Source organism: Coregonus clupeaformis, unplaced genomic scaffold (assembly GCF_020615455.1).
Source record: "Coregonus clupeaformis isolate EN_2021a unplaced genomic scaffold, ASM2061545v1 scaf2182, whole genome shotgun sequence".
Taxonomy (NCBI): Eukaryota; Metazoa; Chordata; class Actinopteri; order Salmoniformes; family Salmonidae; genus Coregonus; species Coregonus clupeaformis.
Genome location: NW_025535636.1, coordinates 16,435 through 34,036, shown reverse-complemented (window position 1 = coordinate 34,036; position 17,602 = coordinate 16,435). Strand labels below are relative to the sequence as shown.

General features: G+C 46.9%; 1 protein-coding gene across 1 annotated transcript in view; it reads right to left on the bottom strand.

Annotated features, from left to right (window-relative positions):
* The window catches only part of LOC123488330 (dynein axonemal heavy chain 6-like), a 50,260-nt gene that overhangs the window by 17,590 nt on the left and 15,068 nt on the right, over nucleotides 1-17,602 (bottom strand). Inside the window, 13 exon segments of the mRNA XM_045219241.1 lie at nucleotides 2,190-2,278; nucleotides 2,937-3,097; nucleotides 6,345-6,535; nucleotides 6,740-6,927; nucleotides 7,068-7,203; nucleotides 8,991-9,084; nucleotides 9,189-9,328; nucleotides 9,924-10,103; nucleotides 10,248-10,428; nucleotides 11,369-11,436; nucleotides 12,929-13,093; nucleotides 13,307-13,432; nucleotides 15,524-15,727. Coding sequence (XP_045075176.1) covers nucleotides 2,190-2,278; nucleotides 2,937-3,097; nucleotides 6,345-6,535; nucleotides 6,740-6,927; nucleotides 7,068-7,203; nucleotides 8,991-9,084; nucleotides 9,189-9,328; nucleotides 9,924-10,103; nucleotides 10,248-10,428; nucleotides 11,369-11,436; nucleotides 12,929-13,093; nucleotides 13,307-13,432; nucleotides 15,524-15,727 — 1,923 coding nt within the window.

The window sequence follows — 17,602 nt, the reverse complement described above, 5'->3', positions numbered from 1 at the left end:
CCCATCCAAGACCCATTTTCAATGCCCTGGCTGAGGGAAGGAGGTTCTCACCCAAGATTTGAGGGTACATGGCCCAGTCCATCGTCCCTTTGATGCGGTGAAGTTGTCCTGTCCCCTTAGCAGAAAAACACCCCCAAAGCATAATGTTTCCACCTCCATGTTTGACGGAGGGGATGGTGTTCTTGGGGTCATAGGCAGCATTCCTCCTCCTCCAAACACGGCGAATTGAGTTGATGCCAAAGAGCTCAATTTTGGTCTCATCTGACCACAACACTTTCACCCAATTCTCCTCTGAATCATTCAGATGTTCATTGGCAAACTTCAGACGGGCATGTATATGTGCTTTCTTGAGCAAGGGGACCTTGCGGGCGCTGCAGGATTTCAGTCCTTCACGGCGTAGTGTGTTAGCAATTGTTTTCGTGGTGACTATGGTCCCAGCTGCCTTGAGATCATTGACAAGATCCTCCCGTGTATTTCTGGGCTGATTCCTTACCGTTTTCATGATCATTGCAACTCCACGAGGTGAGATCTTGCATAGAGCACCAGGCCGAGGGAGATTGACAGTTCTTTTGTGTTTCTTCCATTTGCGAATAATCGCATCAACTGTTGTCACCTTCTCACCAAGCTGCTTGGCGATGGTCTTGTAGCCCATTCCAGCCTTGTGTAGGTCTACAATCTTGTCCCTGACATCCTTGGAGAGCTCTTTGGTCTTGGCCATGGTGGAGAGTTTGGAATCTGATTGATTGATTGCTTCTGTGGACAGGTGTCTTTTATACAGATAACAAGCTGAGATTAGGAGCACTCCCTTTAAGAGTGTGCTCCTAATCTCAGCTCGTTACCTGTATAAAAGACACATGGGAGCCAGAAATCTTTCTGATTGAGAGGGGGTCAAATACTTATTTCCCTCATTAAAATGCAAATCAATTTATAACATTTTTGACATGCGTTTTTCTGGATTTTTTTGTTGTTATTCTGTCTTTCACTGTTCAAATAAACCTACCATTAAAATTATAGACTGATCATTTCTTTGTCAGTGGGAAAACGTACAAAATCAGCAGGGGATCAAATACTTTTTTCCTTCACTGTATGCATTACTGCTGTAGTGTTCTTTTTCTCAAACTCTGGTAAAGTGCTTGTTTGCAATTGTATACAAACCCCATTATTTATCAGTTCACAAAACAGACAAATTAATCTAGTTCCTTTTTGCTTCGTCTCCAAATGAACTTTTTGAATCTAGCAGCACCAACCCTTACAGAGCCATCTAAAGGACATTTATGAAAAGCCTCAGCTTACTTTACCTTTAGACACTTCAATAGAACGTTCTACAGTGCGTTCTTCTGTGACACATGATTATTTACAGCGCCCTCATCAACAGAATACAGAGAGGTGTTGAGCTAAAATATGAATGAGGGGTATAATGACCCCATGCATGGGAGCACCCTCTCACCCCTCGCTGGCCCAGGCATAGCTAATGGATCCCTGAGACACAGATATGCACCCACGCTCAATCCCACGGGCTAGGTGTGTGTGTCTGTATCAGTGGAGGCTGCTGAGGGGAGGACGACTCATAATAACGGCTGGAACGGAGTCAATGGAATGGTATCAACCATATGGAAACCACGTCTTTGATGTGTTTGATACCATTCCATTACACTCCATTCCATTCCAGCCGTTATTATGAGCCGTCCTGATCTCAGCAGCCTCCACTGGTGTGGGCACACGTGCGCACGTGTTTATTAAGAGCGATGGCCCTACATGTGTGTGTAAGCCGTATGTGACAGCCCTACTCTCTCATGGTTAGAGAAGGGCCTTCTGTGATATGAAACACAGGCCGGGGTGGCTAAGGTTGAGAGGACAATCTGTCCAAAGACGCAAACAGGGAATTTAGGAATTGCTGAAGATCCATAAATATCTCAACAGAGCCTTGAGAATCCAAGACAGTTTCAATTTAGACAATCCAAGATTGTGTTCTAGAACCTAAGACTGAGTTCTAGAACCTAAGACTGAATTCTAGAACCTAGGACTGAATTCTAGAACCTAAGACTGAATAATAGAACCTTTGACTAAGTTCTATAATCTAAGACTGAGTTCCAGAATTTAAAACGGAGTTGTAGAACCTAAGATTGAGTTGTAGATTCGAAGGTCTCTCTATGTCCTGTGACAGAGAGTAGTGTAAAGATGAGTGTTACCTTGACAGAGTTCTGGAGGACGGTGACAGGGAACACCTTGGTGGGCATGGAGCTCAGGAACAACCTAAAGTTCTCCTGGATCACCGTGTCTAACAGGGAGGAGATGACAGGGTGAGTCAGTAGAGAGGACAACACAACACAGGGTCAGTCCAGTCCATAGCGTGTAGTAGAGAGGGCCAGCAGGACAGGGTAGCAGCAGGTGCAGGGTGTGTGTGTGAGAGCCATTAATATCCCCATTCACCCTGTTCTGTCCTGGAAAAGACAGTGTCCTTACGCGACCATACAGCAACACCTCACACCACCTGATACCCAGGTACACACAGTACACAGCTTTATGGTATTCTGACTCTGTCCCTGGTTGACTGACATTGTTGTCTACCCATTAGATGTTGGAGCAGTGGTATTCTGACTCTGTCCCTGGTTGACTGACGTTGTAGTGTGTCTACCCATTAGATGTTGGAGCACCATATGTGAGCAGTGGTATTCTGTTGACATGAACTTCAATCACACTGTTGGAAAACACATACTTGGACAAATGATATAATGTGTAGTCTAGTGACAGTAGTTGGCGAATACAGTGGTCTGCTCCAGTGCCTAAACTATGGTGTAGGACTTTATATACTGTGTAAGGAATATGGTCAATTTAAATGGTGCGTGTGTGTGTGTGGTGTGTGGTGTGTGGTGTGTGGTGTGTGTGTGTGTGTGTGTGTGAGTGTGCGTGCGTGCGTGCGTGCATGCGTGTCTGACCGGGCTCAGTGAAGGTCTTGATGAGTTCCTCCATGGCTAACATCCAGGACACAGCCAGGTGACAGTTCTGGAGGAATATCCAGTTACCACTCTTCAGAGCCTCCAGAATCATCTTCTCTGCTATAGGACCCTGACCCTGGCCTAGAGATATAGACTTCACCCTGGAGAGAGGAGAAAGAGACAGGGGGTTAATACTGAGAGACAGTAATACTGAGAGACAGTAATACTGAGAGACAGAGGGTTAATACTGAGAGACAGAGGGTTAATACTGAGAGACAGAGGGTTAATACTGAGAGACAGAGAGTTAATACTGAGAGACAGTAATACTGAGAGACAGAGGGTTAATACTGAGAGACAGAGGGTTAATACTGAGAGACAGGGGGTTAATACTGAGAGACAGAGGGTTAATACTGAGAGACAGAGGGTTAATACTGAGAGACAGGGGGTTAATACTGAGAGACAGGGGGTTAATGCTGAGAGACAGAGGGTTAATACTGAGAGACAGAGGGTTAATACTGAGAGACAGAGGGTTAATACTGAGAGACAGAGGGTTAATGCTGAGAGACAGAGGGTTAATACTGAGAGACAGAGGGTTAATGCTGAGAGACAGAGGGTTAATACTGAGAGACAGTAATACTGAGAGACAGGGGGTTAATACTGACAGACAGAGGGTTAATACTGAGAGACAGAGGGTTAATACTGAGAGACAGGGGGTTAATACTGAGAGACAGAGGGTTAATGCTGAGAGACAGAGGGTTAATACTGAGAGACAGTAATACTGAGAGACAGGGGGTTAATACTGACAGACAGAGGGTTAATACTGAGAGATAGAGGGTTAATACTGAGAGATAGGGGGTTAATACTGAGAGACAGAGGGTTAATACTGAGAGACAGAGGGTTAATGCTGAGAGACAGAGGGTTAATACTGAGAGACAGCGGGTTAATACTGAGAGACAGAGGGTTAATGCTGAGAGACAGAGGGTTAATACTGAGAGACAGAGGGTTAATACTGAGAGACAGAGGGTTAATACTGAGAGACAGAGGGTTAATACTGAGAGACAGAGGGTTAATACTGAGAGACAGAGGGTTAATACTGAGAGACAGTAATAATGAGAGACGGGATTAATACTGAGAGACAGAGGGTTAATACTGAGAGACAGTAATACTGAGAGACGGGATTAATACTGAGAGACAGAGGGTTAATACTGAGAGACAGTAATACTGAGAGACAGAGGGTTAATACTGAGAGACAGAGGGTTAATACTGAGAGACAGAGGGTTAATACTGAGAGACAGAGGGTTAATACTGAGAGACAGAGGGTTAATACTGAGAGACGGGATTAATACTGAGAGACGGGATTAATACTGAGAGACAGAGTGTTAATACTGAGAGACAGAGGGTTAATACTGAGAGACAGAGGGTTAATACTGAGAGACAGAGGGTTAATACTGAGAGACAGAGGGTTAATACTGAGAGACAGAGGGTTAATACTGAGAGACAGGGTTAATACTGAGAGACAGAGGGTTAATACTGACAGACAGAGGGTTAATACTGAGAGACAGTAATACTGAGAGACGGGATTAATACTGAGAGACAGAGGGTTAATACTGAGAGACAGTAATACTGAGAGACAGAGGGTTAATACTGAGAGACAGTAATACTGAGAGACGGGATTAATACTGAGAGACAGAGGGTTAATACTGAGAGACAGTAATACTGAGAGACAGAGGGTTAATACTGAGAGACAGAGGGTTAATACTGAGAGACAGAGGGTTAATACTGAGAGACAGAGGGTTAATACTGAGAGACAGAGGGTTAATACTGAGAGACGGGATTAATACTGAGAGACGGGATTAATACTGAGAGACAGAGTGTTAATACTGAGAGACAGAGGGTTAATACTGAGAGACAGAGGGTTAATACTGAGAGACAGAGGGTTAATACTGAGAGACAGAGGGTTAATACTGAGAGACAGAGGGTTAATACTGAGAGACAGAGGGTTAATACTGAGAGACAGAGGGTTAATACTGACAGACAGAGGGTTAATACTGAGAGACAGTAATACTGAGAGACGGGATTAATACTGAGAGACAGAGGGTTAATACTGAGAGACAGTAATACTGAGAGACAGAGGGTTAATACTGAGAGACAGTAATACTGAGAGACGGGATTAATACTGAGAGACAGAGGGTTAATACTGAGAGACAGTAATACTGAGAGACAGAGGGTTAATACTGAGAGACAGAGGGTTAATACTGAGAGACAGAGGGTTAATGCTGAGAGACAGAGGGTTAATACTGAGAGACAGAGGGTTAATACTGAGAGACAGAGGGTTAATACTGAGAGACAGAGGGTTAATACTGAGAGACAGAGGGTTAATGCTGAGAGACAGAGGGTTAATACTGAGAGACAGAGGGTTAATACTGAGAGACAGAGGGTTAATACTGAGAGACAGAGGGTTAATACTGAGAGACAGAGGGTTAATACTGACAGACAGAGGGTTAATACTGAGAGACAGTAATACTGAGAGACGGGATTAATACTGAGAGACAGAGGGTTAATACTGACAGACAGTAATACTGAGAGACGGGATTAATACTGAGAGACAGAGGGTTAATACTGAGAGACAGTAATACTGAGAGACAGAGGGTTAATACTGAGAGACAGAGGGTTAATACTGAGAGACAGAGGGTTAATACTGAGAGACAGAGGGTTAATACTGAGAGACAGTAATACTGAGAGACAGAGGGTTAATACTGAGAGACAGTAATACTGAGAGACGGGATTAATACTGAGAGACAGAGGGTTAATACTGAGAGACAGTAATACTGAGAGACAGAGGGTTAATACTGAGAGACAGTAATACTGAGAGACGGGATTAATACTGAGAGACAGAGGGTTAATACTGAGAGACAGAGGGTTAATACTGAGAGACAGAGGGTTAATACTGAGAGACAGTAATACTGAGAGACAGAGGGTTAATACTGAGAGACAGTAATACTGAGAGACAGTAATACTGAGAGACAGAGGGTTAATACTGAGAGACAGTAATACTGAGAGACAGAGGGTTAATACTGAGAGACAGTAATACTGAGAGACAGTAATACTGAGAGACAGAGGGTTAATACTGAGAGACAGAGGGTTAATACTGAGAGACAGTAATACTGAGAGACAGTAATACTGAGAGACAGAGAGGACCCTGACCCTGGTCTAGAGAGATAGACTACACTCTAGGACACATGATGAGATAGAAGGACAAGTTGTTAATACTGAGACACAGGGGACAGACAGAGAGGGAAACAGTCTCAGAGAGGGGGACAGGGGTACCCAACTACCCCTCCCTCCCTCCATGTCTCCCCATCACCTCCCCCCTTCTCCTCCATCCTCCCTCTCTCCCACCCCACTCACCTGTCCAGGTATCCCCTCTCCTTGGCGAAGCGTTGGAAGGCTCCCATAGGGTCTGATCCGGTACTGAGGATGAAGACAAGGGGGGTGGAGGGAGACATGTCACTGTAGAGGGTGGCCAGGTCTACAGGAGGGTTCTCCACAAACTGTTTCCCCAGGCTCACGATCACAAACTCTGTCACCGCAAACACCACCTACAGAGAGGGAGGGAGGGTAAATACAATGGATGGATGAAAAGAACTGCAGACATCACTGTATGGCCTGAAGGGCAACTTCAAACAAATATGACCATTGACATACAACATACGATGAGAGTATTGCCAAGAGAACTGGCAGCCCTTTGACCATCACATGCAGACTGATAGACACATCACAAACACACCAACAACCCCCACTACCTTCTCCTCCATGAAGCTCTTGATGAGCACCAGTTTCTGGAAGGCCCCCAGTCTCTGATCCCAGTGACCCCTGACCCCGTCTGCCTGCTCCTCCTCTCCTTCAGACGTCTCCTCTGGGTAGGGAGGCAGCTGGGAGTCAGACAGGTAGCCCTTCCAGCTCTCTGGGTTGATACGCACTTCCAGACGACCTGGGAACACACACTCCAATATTCATCTTCTTCTGTAGCTAGGCAGAGAGTGAATTCAGAAACGTTGTGCTGTAAAAGGGGGTCCATTGACAACATGAGCAGTTTAAAAGGTAGTTATTTGAGCTGTGTTGCTACTCTACCTAGTTTTATAGAGATGGGTGTGGCGGTGATCTCTCTCTTGATGCCGTTGAAGCAGGGCAGAGTATCCTCCAGCTCACAGCAGGTCTGCCAGGCAAACTCTGATAGCCACGGCACATCAGGCCTCTCTGGATGCTCCTGATGGGGGAGAGGGAGGGAGAGGAGGGAGGGGGGTGGAGTCAGAGCCAGTGGGGAGAGGAGAAGGGAGGGGGGGTGGAGAGAGAGCCAGGGGAGAGAGTGAAGGGAGGGGGGTGGAGAGAGAGCCAGGGGGAGAGGAGAAGAGAGGTGGGTGGAGAGAGATCCAGGGGGAGAGGAGAAGGGAGGGGGGGTGGAAAGAGAGCCAGGGGAGAGGAGAAGGGAGGGGGGTGGAGAGAGAAGGAGTGGGGCGGCAAAGGAGAAATGGATAGGGTGTTGGAGATGGATAGAGGGATGCAGAACACGAGGGAGGAATGTAGATAGAGAGAGGAGAGGAGAGGAGAGGAGAGGAGAGGAGAGGAGAGGAGAGGAGAGGAGAGGAGAGGAGAGGAGAGGAGAGGAGAGGAGAGGAGAGGAGAGGAGAGGAGAGGAGAGGAGAGGAGAGGAGAGGAGGAAAAAACAGAAGCGATGGGGATAAAAGAGAAGTGGAGTGGACAGAGAAGAGAATGGATAGATAGAGAGGGTGTGTGAAGTGGACAGAGAAGAGAATGGATAGATAGAGAGGGTGTGTGAAGTGGACAGAGAAGAGAATGGATAGATAGAGAGGGTGTGTGGAGTGGACAGAGAAGAGAATGGATAGATAGAGAGGGTGTGTGAAGAAGAAGGACCTCATTTTAATGAGAATCCTCCCCCAATCGTTTAGGGCCTTTCAGACAAAGCAGCCATCTTTCCCCTGCTTAAATAATGACACATAGAGACAGTCTAAACTGCCCATTAGATATAGAGTCATTGAATAATGCATCCAGCAATCCTCTCCTGTCAAAACTCTTCTAGAAACCCCTGCTCTAGAGAAAGATTACGAAGACTGTGTCCCAACACACTGCTCTCAGGCTAGTTTAGTGTCTGTCACACCTTATGATTAGAGTTAGGATTGGGGAGGGGAAGCTGATCCTAGATCTGTGTCTCTGGGAGACAGCTAGGTCATTGATTACACACAGACACATGGGGACATCAGTATTCTGCTCACAGTCACAGGTTAGAGGACTCTCTCTCTCTCTCTCTCTCTCTCTCTCTCTCTCTCTCTCTCTCTCTCTCTCTCTCTCTCTCTCTCTCTCTCTCTCTCTCTCTCTCTCTCTCTCTCTCTCTCTCTCTCTCTCTCTCTCTCTCTCTCTCTCTCTCTCTCTCTCTCTCTCTCTCTCTCTCTCTCTCTCTCTCTCTCTCTCTCTCTCTCTCTCTCTCTCTCTCTCTCTCTCTCTCTCTCTCTCTCTCTCTCTCTCTCTCTCTCTCTCTCTCTCTCTCTCTCCTGCATCTCTAAGGCAGTAGAGTGGGAAAGAGGCAGACAGGACCTCTGGTATACAGACAGACTCTTAATAAGGAGATGTAAAATGATGCATCGCTAATGGGCTGAGGAAAGACTGATGAGTGATAGAAGAAGTGTGAATAATTGTCTGGCTCAAGACATATCTTCATATTATGGAGAGATTCCAGACAGGCCTGTCATAGACCAGTCACAATTGACAGTCTATCAACATTTATGTTGTGTGGCATATCACAACAAACCTGAGCCCTCTTTCTGGTTTGGGTGTGAACAGTTAATATGATTGGTTAAGGGCTGAAATATAAACTCTATGATTGCTTAAGGGCTTGAAACTCTTCCTGTAATTTGCTAAGAGCTCACATATCTATCCTTTTTGACTGGCTTAGAGTGGACACTAGTTGCCTTTGCTTGGTTGAGACTGGACGATAGTCCCATTTGATTGGCTGACGGGCCCGTCAATCAACCTGACTACCTTGTCAAGGGGGGGAGCTCCTCGCAGGAAGTGCTGCCACTCTGCATCAGAGACCTCGCCGCGCTGGCGCATGATGTCCACACCGAGCATGAAGCTGTAATAACAAAAATATGAATCATCATCATCATCATGAATGTATTTGTACAGCCCATTTGATACACAGCATGCAGCTTAAAGAAAAGGTCAAACCCCCTTTACCTGTAGATGGTCTTGTGCTGCTCAAACAGTCCCCGGGATACGTTGGTGTAGCTGGTGAGTAGGGTCTGGTCCAGGAGGATCTGCAGGCGCTCCTCCAGAACACTGCTCTTCTCTGATATCTCTATGGTGGAGTTAAAGAGCTACGGGGGAGGGGGATGTGATCAGGGAGAGCAGGAGAGAGGGAGGGAGGAGAAAGGTGGGGTGGAGATGGGGGAAGAGGTGATCGGGGAGGGCAGGAGAGAGGGAGGGGGAGGTAGGAAGGTGATGGGGAAGAGGTGATCGGGGGAGAGAGAGATATGGAGGGGGTGATTGGGGGAGAGAGAGAGATAGGGAGGGGGTGATTGGGGGAGAGAGAGAGATAGGGAGGAGGGGGGTGATTGGGGGAGAGAGAGAGATAGGGAGGGAGGGGTGATTGGGGGAGAGAGAGAGATATGGAGGGGGTGATTGGGGGAGAGAGAGAGATAGGGAGGGGGTGATTGGGGGAGAGAGAGAATAGGGAGGGAGGGGTGATTGGGGGAGAGAGAGAGATAGGGAGGGAGGGGGGTGATTGGGGGAGAGAGAGATATGGAGGGGTGATTGGGGGAGACGTGAAGGTGAGACAAAGCCAACTCTAGAGTGAAAAAGCCCCACCAGTAAATGTTAATGATACACTATGACAAAACGGTAAAAACAACATTGCTGATTTAGGGAGGTCAGAGAACCAATCATTATTGACTACAGTGACAAAAAGGTCACCTGTTTGAAGTACTTGAGGGAGAACTGGTACATGGGGTCTATCTCAGAGAGGCTGGCAATGACAAAGTACATGACGGAGCCTCGCGTGGCCACGGTCCGGTAGCGCTCCCTGGCCGCGTTGATCATGAGCTCCGTCGCCTCCGCCTCCTCCAAACGATGCTTAATGGCCTCTGACGTCACCTGGAGGGAGAGAGAGGGAGAGAGAGACAGGGAGAGAGGGAGAGAGATTATACAGATACTGGTTAGAAAGTCGACCACACCCATGAGAGTTCCACAATCTTATTGTCTACCCCCATGACCCCACAGTGACCCCTAACCCCTGACCTTTGACTCCTGCAGGGTCTGCACCAGCTCCTCATTGTCCAGGATGTTTCCCTTGGAGTTGAAGAGCAGTTTGAGGATGCGGTCCTCAATGGCCTTCAGCTGGTTGCGGTCGGCGTTGATCCTCACAATCAGCTGGTTCCTCTGTTCCTCCAGGTCAGGACGCTCCAGACGAACCACGTCACTGTGACGGGAGAGGGAGAGAGAAGGAACGCAAGTCAACCACATGGTCAGAACACAAGAAAACCACACACACCGTCTGAACCCATTTACTGAGATAGGGAGTGGTAAGAATACAAGTCAACCACAGAGCCAGACTGGATGGCTGACCACTGAGATAGGGAGTGGTAAGAATACAAGTCAACCACAGAGCCAGACTGGATGGCTGACCACTGAGATAGGGAGTGGTAAGAATACAAGTCAACCACAGAGCCAGACTGGATGGCTGACCACTGAGATAGGGAGTGGTAAGAATACAAGTCAACCACAGAGCCAGACTGGATGGCTGACCACTGAGATAGGGAGTGGTAAGAATACAAGTCAACCACAGAGCCAGACTGGATGGCTGACCACTGAGATAGGGGAGTGGTAAGAATACAAGTCAACCACAGAGCCAGACTGGATGGCTGACCACTGAGATAGGGAGTGGTAAGAATACAAGTCAACCACAGAGCCAGACTGGATGGCTGACCACTGAGATAGGGAGTGGTAAGAATACAAGTCAACCACAGAGCCAGACTGGATGGCTGACCACTGAGATAGGGGAGTGGTAAGAATACAAGTCAACCACAGAGCCAGACTGGATGGCTGACCACTGAGATAGGGAGTGGTAAGAATACAAGTCAACCACAGAGCCAGACTGGATGGCTGACCACTGAGATAGGGAGTGGTAAGAATACAAGTCAACCACAGAGCCAGACTGGATGGCTGACCACTGAGATAGGGGAGTGGTAAGAATACAAGTCAACCACAGAGCCAGACTGGATGGCTGACCACTGAGATAGGGAGTGGTAAGAATACAAGTCAACCACAGAGCCAGACTGGATGGCTGACCACTGAGATAGGGAGTGGTAAGAATACAAGTCAACCACAGAGCCAGAGCGGACAACAGTTGTGTGGTCTACCTGAGAAGCTGATCCTCCAGACCAGACTTGGTCACAGTGAAGTTGATGATGGTCACCTTGATACACACCTAGAAAACAGGGGGAATGAATTCCACACATCAACAATGAATCAAATCAGATCAACTACAGATCATAACACACTAACCAGTATGTGGTGAGTTGTGGAAATAATTATTACAAAAATGATTGAGCTTCAGCAAACATCCACTCCAATTATTCATGAATCCTAGCAGTTGTCTTTGTATGTTAGACTATCTATATCTGTGGCAGCTGTGTCCAGACTGTAAGCTGTGTGTTAGACTATATATATATGTGACAGCTGTGTCCAGACTGTAAGCTGTGTGTTAGACTATCTATATCTGTGGCAGCTGTGTCCAGACTGTAAGCTGTGTGTTAGACTATATATATCTGTGACAGCTGTGTCCAGACTGTAAGCTGTGTGTTAGACTATATATATCTGTGACAGCTGTGTCCAGACTGTAAGCTGTGTGTTAGACTATATATATCTGTGACAGCTGTGTCCAGACTGTAAGCTGTGTGTTAGACTATATATATCTGTGACAGCTGTGTCCAGACTGTAAGCTGTGTGTTAGACTATATATATCTGTGACAGCTGTGCCCAGACTGTAAGCTGTGTGTTAGACTATATATATCTGTGACAGCTGTGTCCAGACTGTAAGCTGTGTGTTAGACTATATATATCTGTGACAGCTGTGTCCAGACTGTAAGCTGTGTGTTAGACTATATATTAGTGACAGTTGTGTCCAGCTGTGCACTTAAAGGAAGGTCACAGACACATCTATACACATCCCTTCTATCAGACTGATTGTGCTTTGCTGGGCCCGGGGAATAGTTCTGGTGCTAGCACCGGCCCTGTGTTGTGGGGCTGAAGAGGGCTGGAGCAGGCTGATAGGGCCTTCAAATGGCAGCAGGCGTTGCCCCCGCAGGCTGGGTGAACAAAAGGGCATGGCTGTCTAGCAGGTGGGCAAGGCTCTTCACAGCAACCACCCATCACCCATCATCATGGCCTGTGTCAGGCTGCCAGCTCCCTGTGTGAGCCAACTGCTTAGAGTGTTCATAGTGCCAACGTTTGGCATGGAGAGAGAGAGGGTAGGGTGTGTGTGTGTGTGTGTGCGCATACTGTGGCTATTTGATGATTTTTGTGTGGGTGAGAAACCAGACGTTATACTAAGCTACAATTATTCTAAACATGTATGTATTCATTTCAATTGGTTTCGGCATTGGTTTTGACAAACTAAAGGAAATACCAATTATTCGGAGTAAATAGCTGAGGGGGACGTGTAAATTGCTCTGGGGTGAAATGACTGGGTCTTGGATTGTACAGCTATTATATTAGACTGTGGATAAAGTACATGGGCATTGGAATTCCATTAAAAGCCATCTGGTGTTGATGCAAAGCAAACATGACCCAGGTCATATTAATATAGACTGAAATGGACTGCATTCCAAAACTGCTGGGTAGAATCAATCACTAGCCAGTCATGCTTTTTACCAGTGTTTCGCTAAAGGCTGGTGCTAATTTCAGGTTGTTTGACCCACCTCAGGTAGGTAGTGGGGATTGGCCATCTTGGTGGTCATGTAGAACCTGAATTTCTTGTTGTAGTCGATGTCGGAGTCTCCAAGGCGGATGAGGGTGCGGCCGCCCGCCACAAACGTCTGCTTCAGCAGGATGGGCTCCAGAGCCGGGTCCACAGTCTCCTTCAGCTACTCACACACAACCAGGACACAACATGGACGTCACGGTGGTCAGTTTTACCATTCTTGATGTCGACACTTAACACAATCATTCGTCCTATTCCAAGTCAACTCACTCAGGTCTCTTTGCTAACTCTAGACCCAAAATGGAGGTTAGAACTGTCCCTCATCACTAGTCTCTATGGTGAATCTTGACCCAAAATGGCTGCCATATATACTGACCTCCTCCAGCAGTACGGGCATGCCCATGCGGATGGCGTTCTCCAGGGTTCGCAGGAAACCAGAGTCAGTCAGCTTGATCACCTTCAGACCGTTCTTGGTCTCCTTGGAACGGATCCAACGGTTGGCCTGGAGACGGACCAGACACAGTTATAAAAAGCATTTTTAATGAGGGATTGTTTGTTTTGTTTCAGGTTGGTTGAGATTGTGTAGCTAAATCATCTCAACGCCACAAGGGACAGAACACTTACATATTGTCCCTTTAAAGTATTAATGTGACCACCATTGAGGGGTCATGAAAATTCCTCTCATACCAGGAAGTCACTATGACTCCTATATTGCCCATGACACAGGTGTCCAACTCATTCCACGGAGGGCTGAGTGGCTGCAGGTTTTCCCTCCTCCCTTGTACTTGATTGATGAATTAAGGTCACTAATTAGTAAGGAACTCCCCTCACCTGGTTGTCTAGGGCTTAATGGAAAGGAAACAACTAGAACCTGCAGACACTAGGCCCTCCATGGAATGAGTTGGACACCCCTGGTCTATGATGATTCATGAACCCGGCAGGTCTGAATCACTCTCATCGACATGAATGAAAACTGACAGACAGAAATGCACTACATTTGAGTCCCTCCACAGACCAGCCGTTGTGTGTGAGTGTGTGTCTATTTGTGTGTGTTTGAGACGGTCTGCGCCAGCAGAACAATGAAGTGTCCCCATTCTAGGCTGTCAGCAAGCCTCCATGCCTGCTTAACTCACTGCCTCTCCCCATCTCATCACGGCCTGTGTATAGCAGACAGAAAACAGTCAACAGACCGCTTCCTGGGGCAGCGCGCCCAAAGAAAGAGAGGAGGAAGAAACAAAAGATGACAGGAAGCAACATAGGAGGTGTCAGGGGACTGGAGCTAAGAGTCAAACTACAGAGTGTGTGTGTGATTACAACACAGAGAGAGTGGGAATAGTCTTAGTGTGTCAGGGCTGTTGTCTCCATGGTGATAAGGGGATAGTCTTAGTGTGTCAGGGCTGTTGTCTCCATGGTGATAAGGGGAAAGTCTTAGTGTGTCAGGGCTGTTGTCTCCGTGGTGATAAGGGGATAGTCTTAGTGTGTCAGGGCTGTTGTCTCCGTGGTGATAAGGGGATAGTCTTAGTGTGTCAGGGCTGTTGTCTCCGTGGTGATAAGGGGATAGTCTTAGTGTGTCAGGGCTGTTGTCTCCGTGGTGATAAGGGGATAGTCTTAGTGTGTCAGGGCTGCTGTCTCCATGGTGATAAGGGGATAGTCTTAGTGTGTCAGGGCTGTTGTCTCCGTGGTGATAAGGGGATAGTCTTAGTGTGTCAGGGCTGTTGTCTCCGTGGTGATAAGGGGATAGTCTTAGTGTGTCAGGGCTGTTGTCTCCGTGGTGATAAGGGGATAGTCTTAGTGTGTCAGGGCTGTTGTCTCCATGGTGATAAGGGGATAGTCTTAGTGTGTCAGGGCTGTTGTCTCCGTGGTGATAACACTATGGCTCTCTTGCCTTGTTCCAGGCTGGGGTCTGGGAATGGGAGTCAGGGTTTGTTCCAGGCTGGGGTCTGGGAATGGGAGTCAGGGTTTGTTCCAGGCTGGGGTCTGGGAATGGGAGTCAGGGTTTGTTCCAGGCTGGGGTCTGGGAATGGGAGTCAGGGTTTGTTCCAGGCTGGGGTCTGGGAATGGGAGTCAGGGTTTGTTCCAGGCTGGGGTCTGGGAATGGGAGTCAGGGTTTGTTCCAGGCTGGGGTCTGGGAATGGGAGTCAGGGTTTGTTCCAGGCTGGGTCTGGGAATGGGAGTCAGGGTTTGTTCCAGGCTGGGGTCTGGGAATGGGAGTCAGGGTTTGTTCCAGGCTGGGGTCTGGGAATGGGAGTCAGGGTTTGTTCCATGCTGGGGTCTGGGAATGGGAGTCAGGGTTTGTTCCAGGCTGGGGTCTGGGAATGGGAATCAGGGTTTGTTCCAGGCTGGGGTCTGGGAATGGGAGTCAGGGTTTAAGCCCCACACATTTCAATATAACTGTTATTTTAGCAGATGTAGCCACAGAAAAATAACTCTGGTCATCATAGCCAATACAAGAATAGAGAAAATTACCTGTTGCGACGTATAAGATACCTGGAATAAGGTACCTGGGATATTGAATCGATTGAATCCACATGAGATGAAAAGTGTAGGAATACAAATACTTATAATTGATTGATAGATTGATTAATTGGGTCACCTGATCCTGAGGGTCGATCATGAGTGGCCAGCGGTGTCCCCGAGTAACCAAGATTCCATTCTCAGTGGAAACGGTGTCTCGGGGCAACCCCTCGGCGTTCCACAGGCGGATCTCATAGGGGTTGCCCAGGATATTGATGAGGCTGAAGCTGGCGCTGATGGGGATGCCCAACTCCTGGCATCGCGCAATCCACTGGTCTATCAGCTACACACACACACACACACATACACACATACAAACGAGACACACACACAAACACAAACGAGACACACACACACACACACACACACACACGTTGATCAACAATCAGAGCCTTGTCAATTCAGGATGAATGAACATTCCCAAGTCATCTGACTCCATAACCATCTGCCATAACAGAGACAGTGGTAGTATTGACAGACAGTACAGAGACAATGGTAGTACTGACAGACAGTACAGAGACAGTGGTAGTATTGACAGTACATAGACAGTGGTAGTATTGATAGACAGTACATAGACAGTGGTAGTATTGACAGACAGTACTAGACAGTGGTAGTATTGCAGTACATAGACAGTGGTAGTATTGACAGACAGTACATAGACAGTGGTAGTATTGACAGACAGTACATAGACAGTGGTAGTATTGACAGTACATGGACAGTGGTAGTATTGACAGACTACATAGACAGTGGTAGTATTGACAGTACAGAGACAGTGGTAGTATTGACAGTACATAGACAGTGGTAGTATTGACAGTACAGAGACAGTGGTAGTATTGACAGTACATAGACAGTGGTAGTATTGACAGTACAGAGACAGTGGTAGTATTGACAGACAGTACATAGACAGTGGTAGTATTGACAGTACATAGACAGTGGTAGTATTGACAGTACATAGACAGTGGTAGTATTGACAGTACATAGACAGTGGTAGTATTGACAGTACAGAGACAGTGGTAGTATTGACAGACAGTACAGAGACAGTGGTAGTATTGACAGACATACAGAGACAGTGGTAGTATTGACAGACAGTACATAGCCAGTGGTAGTATTGACAGCCAGTACAGAGACAGTGGTAGTATTGACAGTACAGAGACAGTGGTAGTATTGACAGACAGTACATAGACAGTGGTAGTATTGACAGTACAGAGACAGTGGTAGTATTGATAGACAGTACATAGACAGTGGTAGTATTGACAGTACAGAGACAGTGGTAGTATTGACAGACAGTACAGAGACAGTGGTAGTATTGACAGTTCAGAGACAGTGGTAGTATTGACAGACAGTACAGAGACAGTGGTAGTATTGACAGGATAGTGGTAGTATTGACAGACAGTACAGAGACAGTGGTAGTATTGACAGACAGTACAGAGACAGTGGTAGTATTGACAGTACAGAGACAGTGGTAGTATTGACAGACAGTACATAGACAGTGGTAGTATTGACAGATACAGAGACAGTGGTAGTATTGACAGACAGTACAGAGACAGTGGTAGTATTGACAGTACAGAGACAGTGGTAGTATTGATAGACAGTACATAGACAGTGGTAGTATTGACAGACAGTGGTAGTATTGACAGACAGTACATAGACAGTGGTAGTATTGACAGACAGTACATAGACAGTGGTAGTATTGACAGACAGTGGTAGTCCCGTGTAGCTCAGTTGGTAGAGCATGGCGCTTGCAACGCCAGGGTTGTGGGTTCGATTCCCACGGGGGACCAGTATGAGATTTTTTTATTTTTTATAACTGGATAAGAGCGTCTGCTAAATGACAAATGTAAAATGTAATGTAAATGTGGTAGTATTGACAGACAGTACAGAGACAGTGGTAGTATTGACAGACAGTACAGAGACAGTGGTAGTATTGACAGACAGCACAGAGACAGTGGTAGTATTGACAGACAGTACAGAGACAGTGGTAGTATTGACAGTACAGAGACAGTGGTAGTATTGACAGACAGTACAGAGACAGTGGTAGTATTGACAGACAGTACAGAGACAGTGGTAGTATTGACAGTACAGAGACAGTGGTAGTATTGACAGACAGCACAGAGACAGTGGTAGTATTGACAGTACAGAGACAGTGGTAGTATTGACA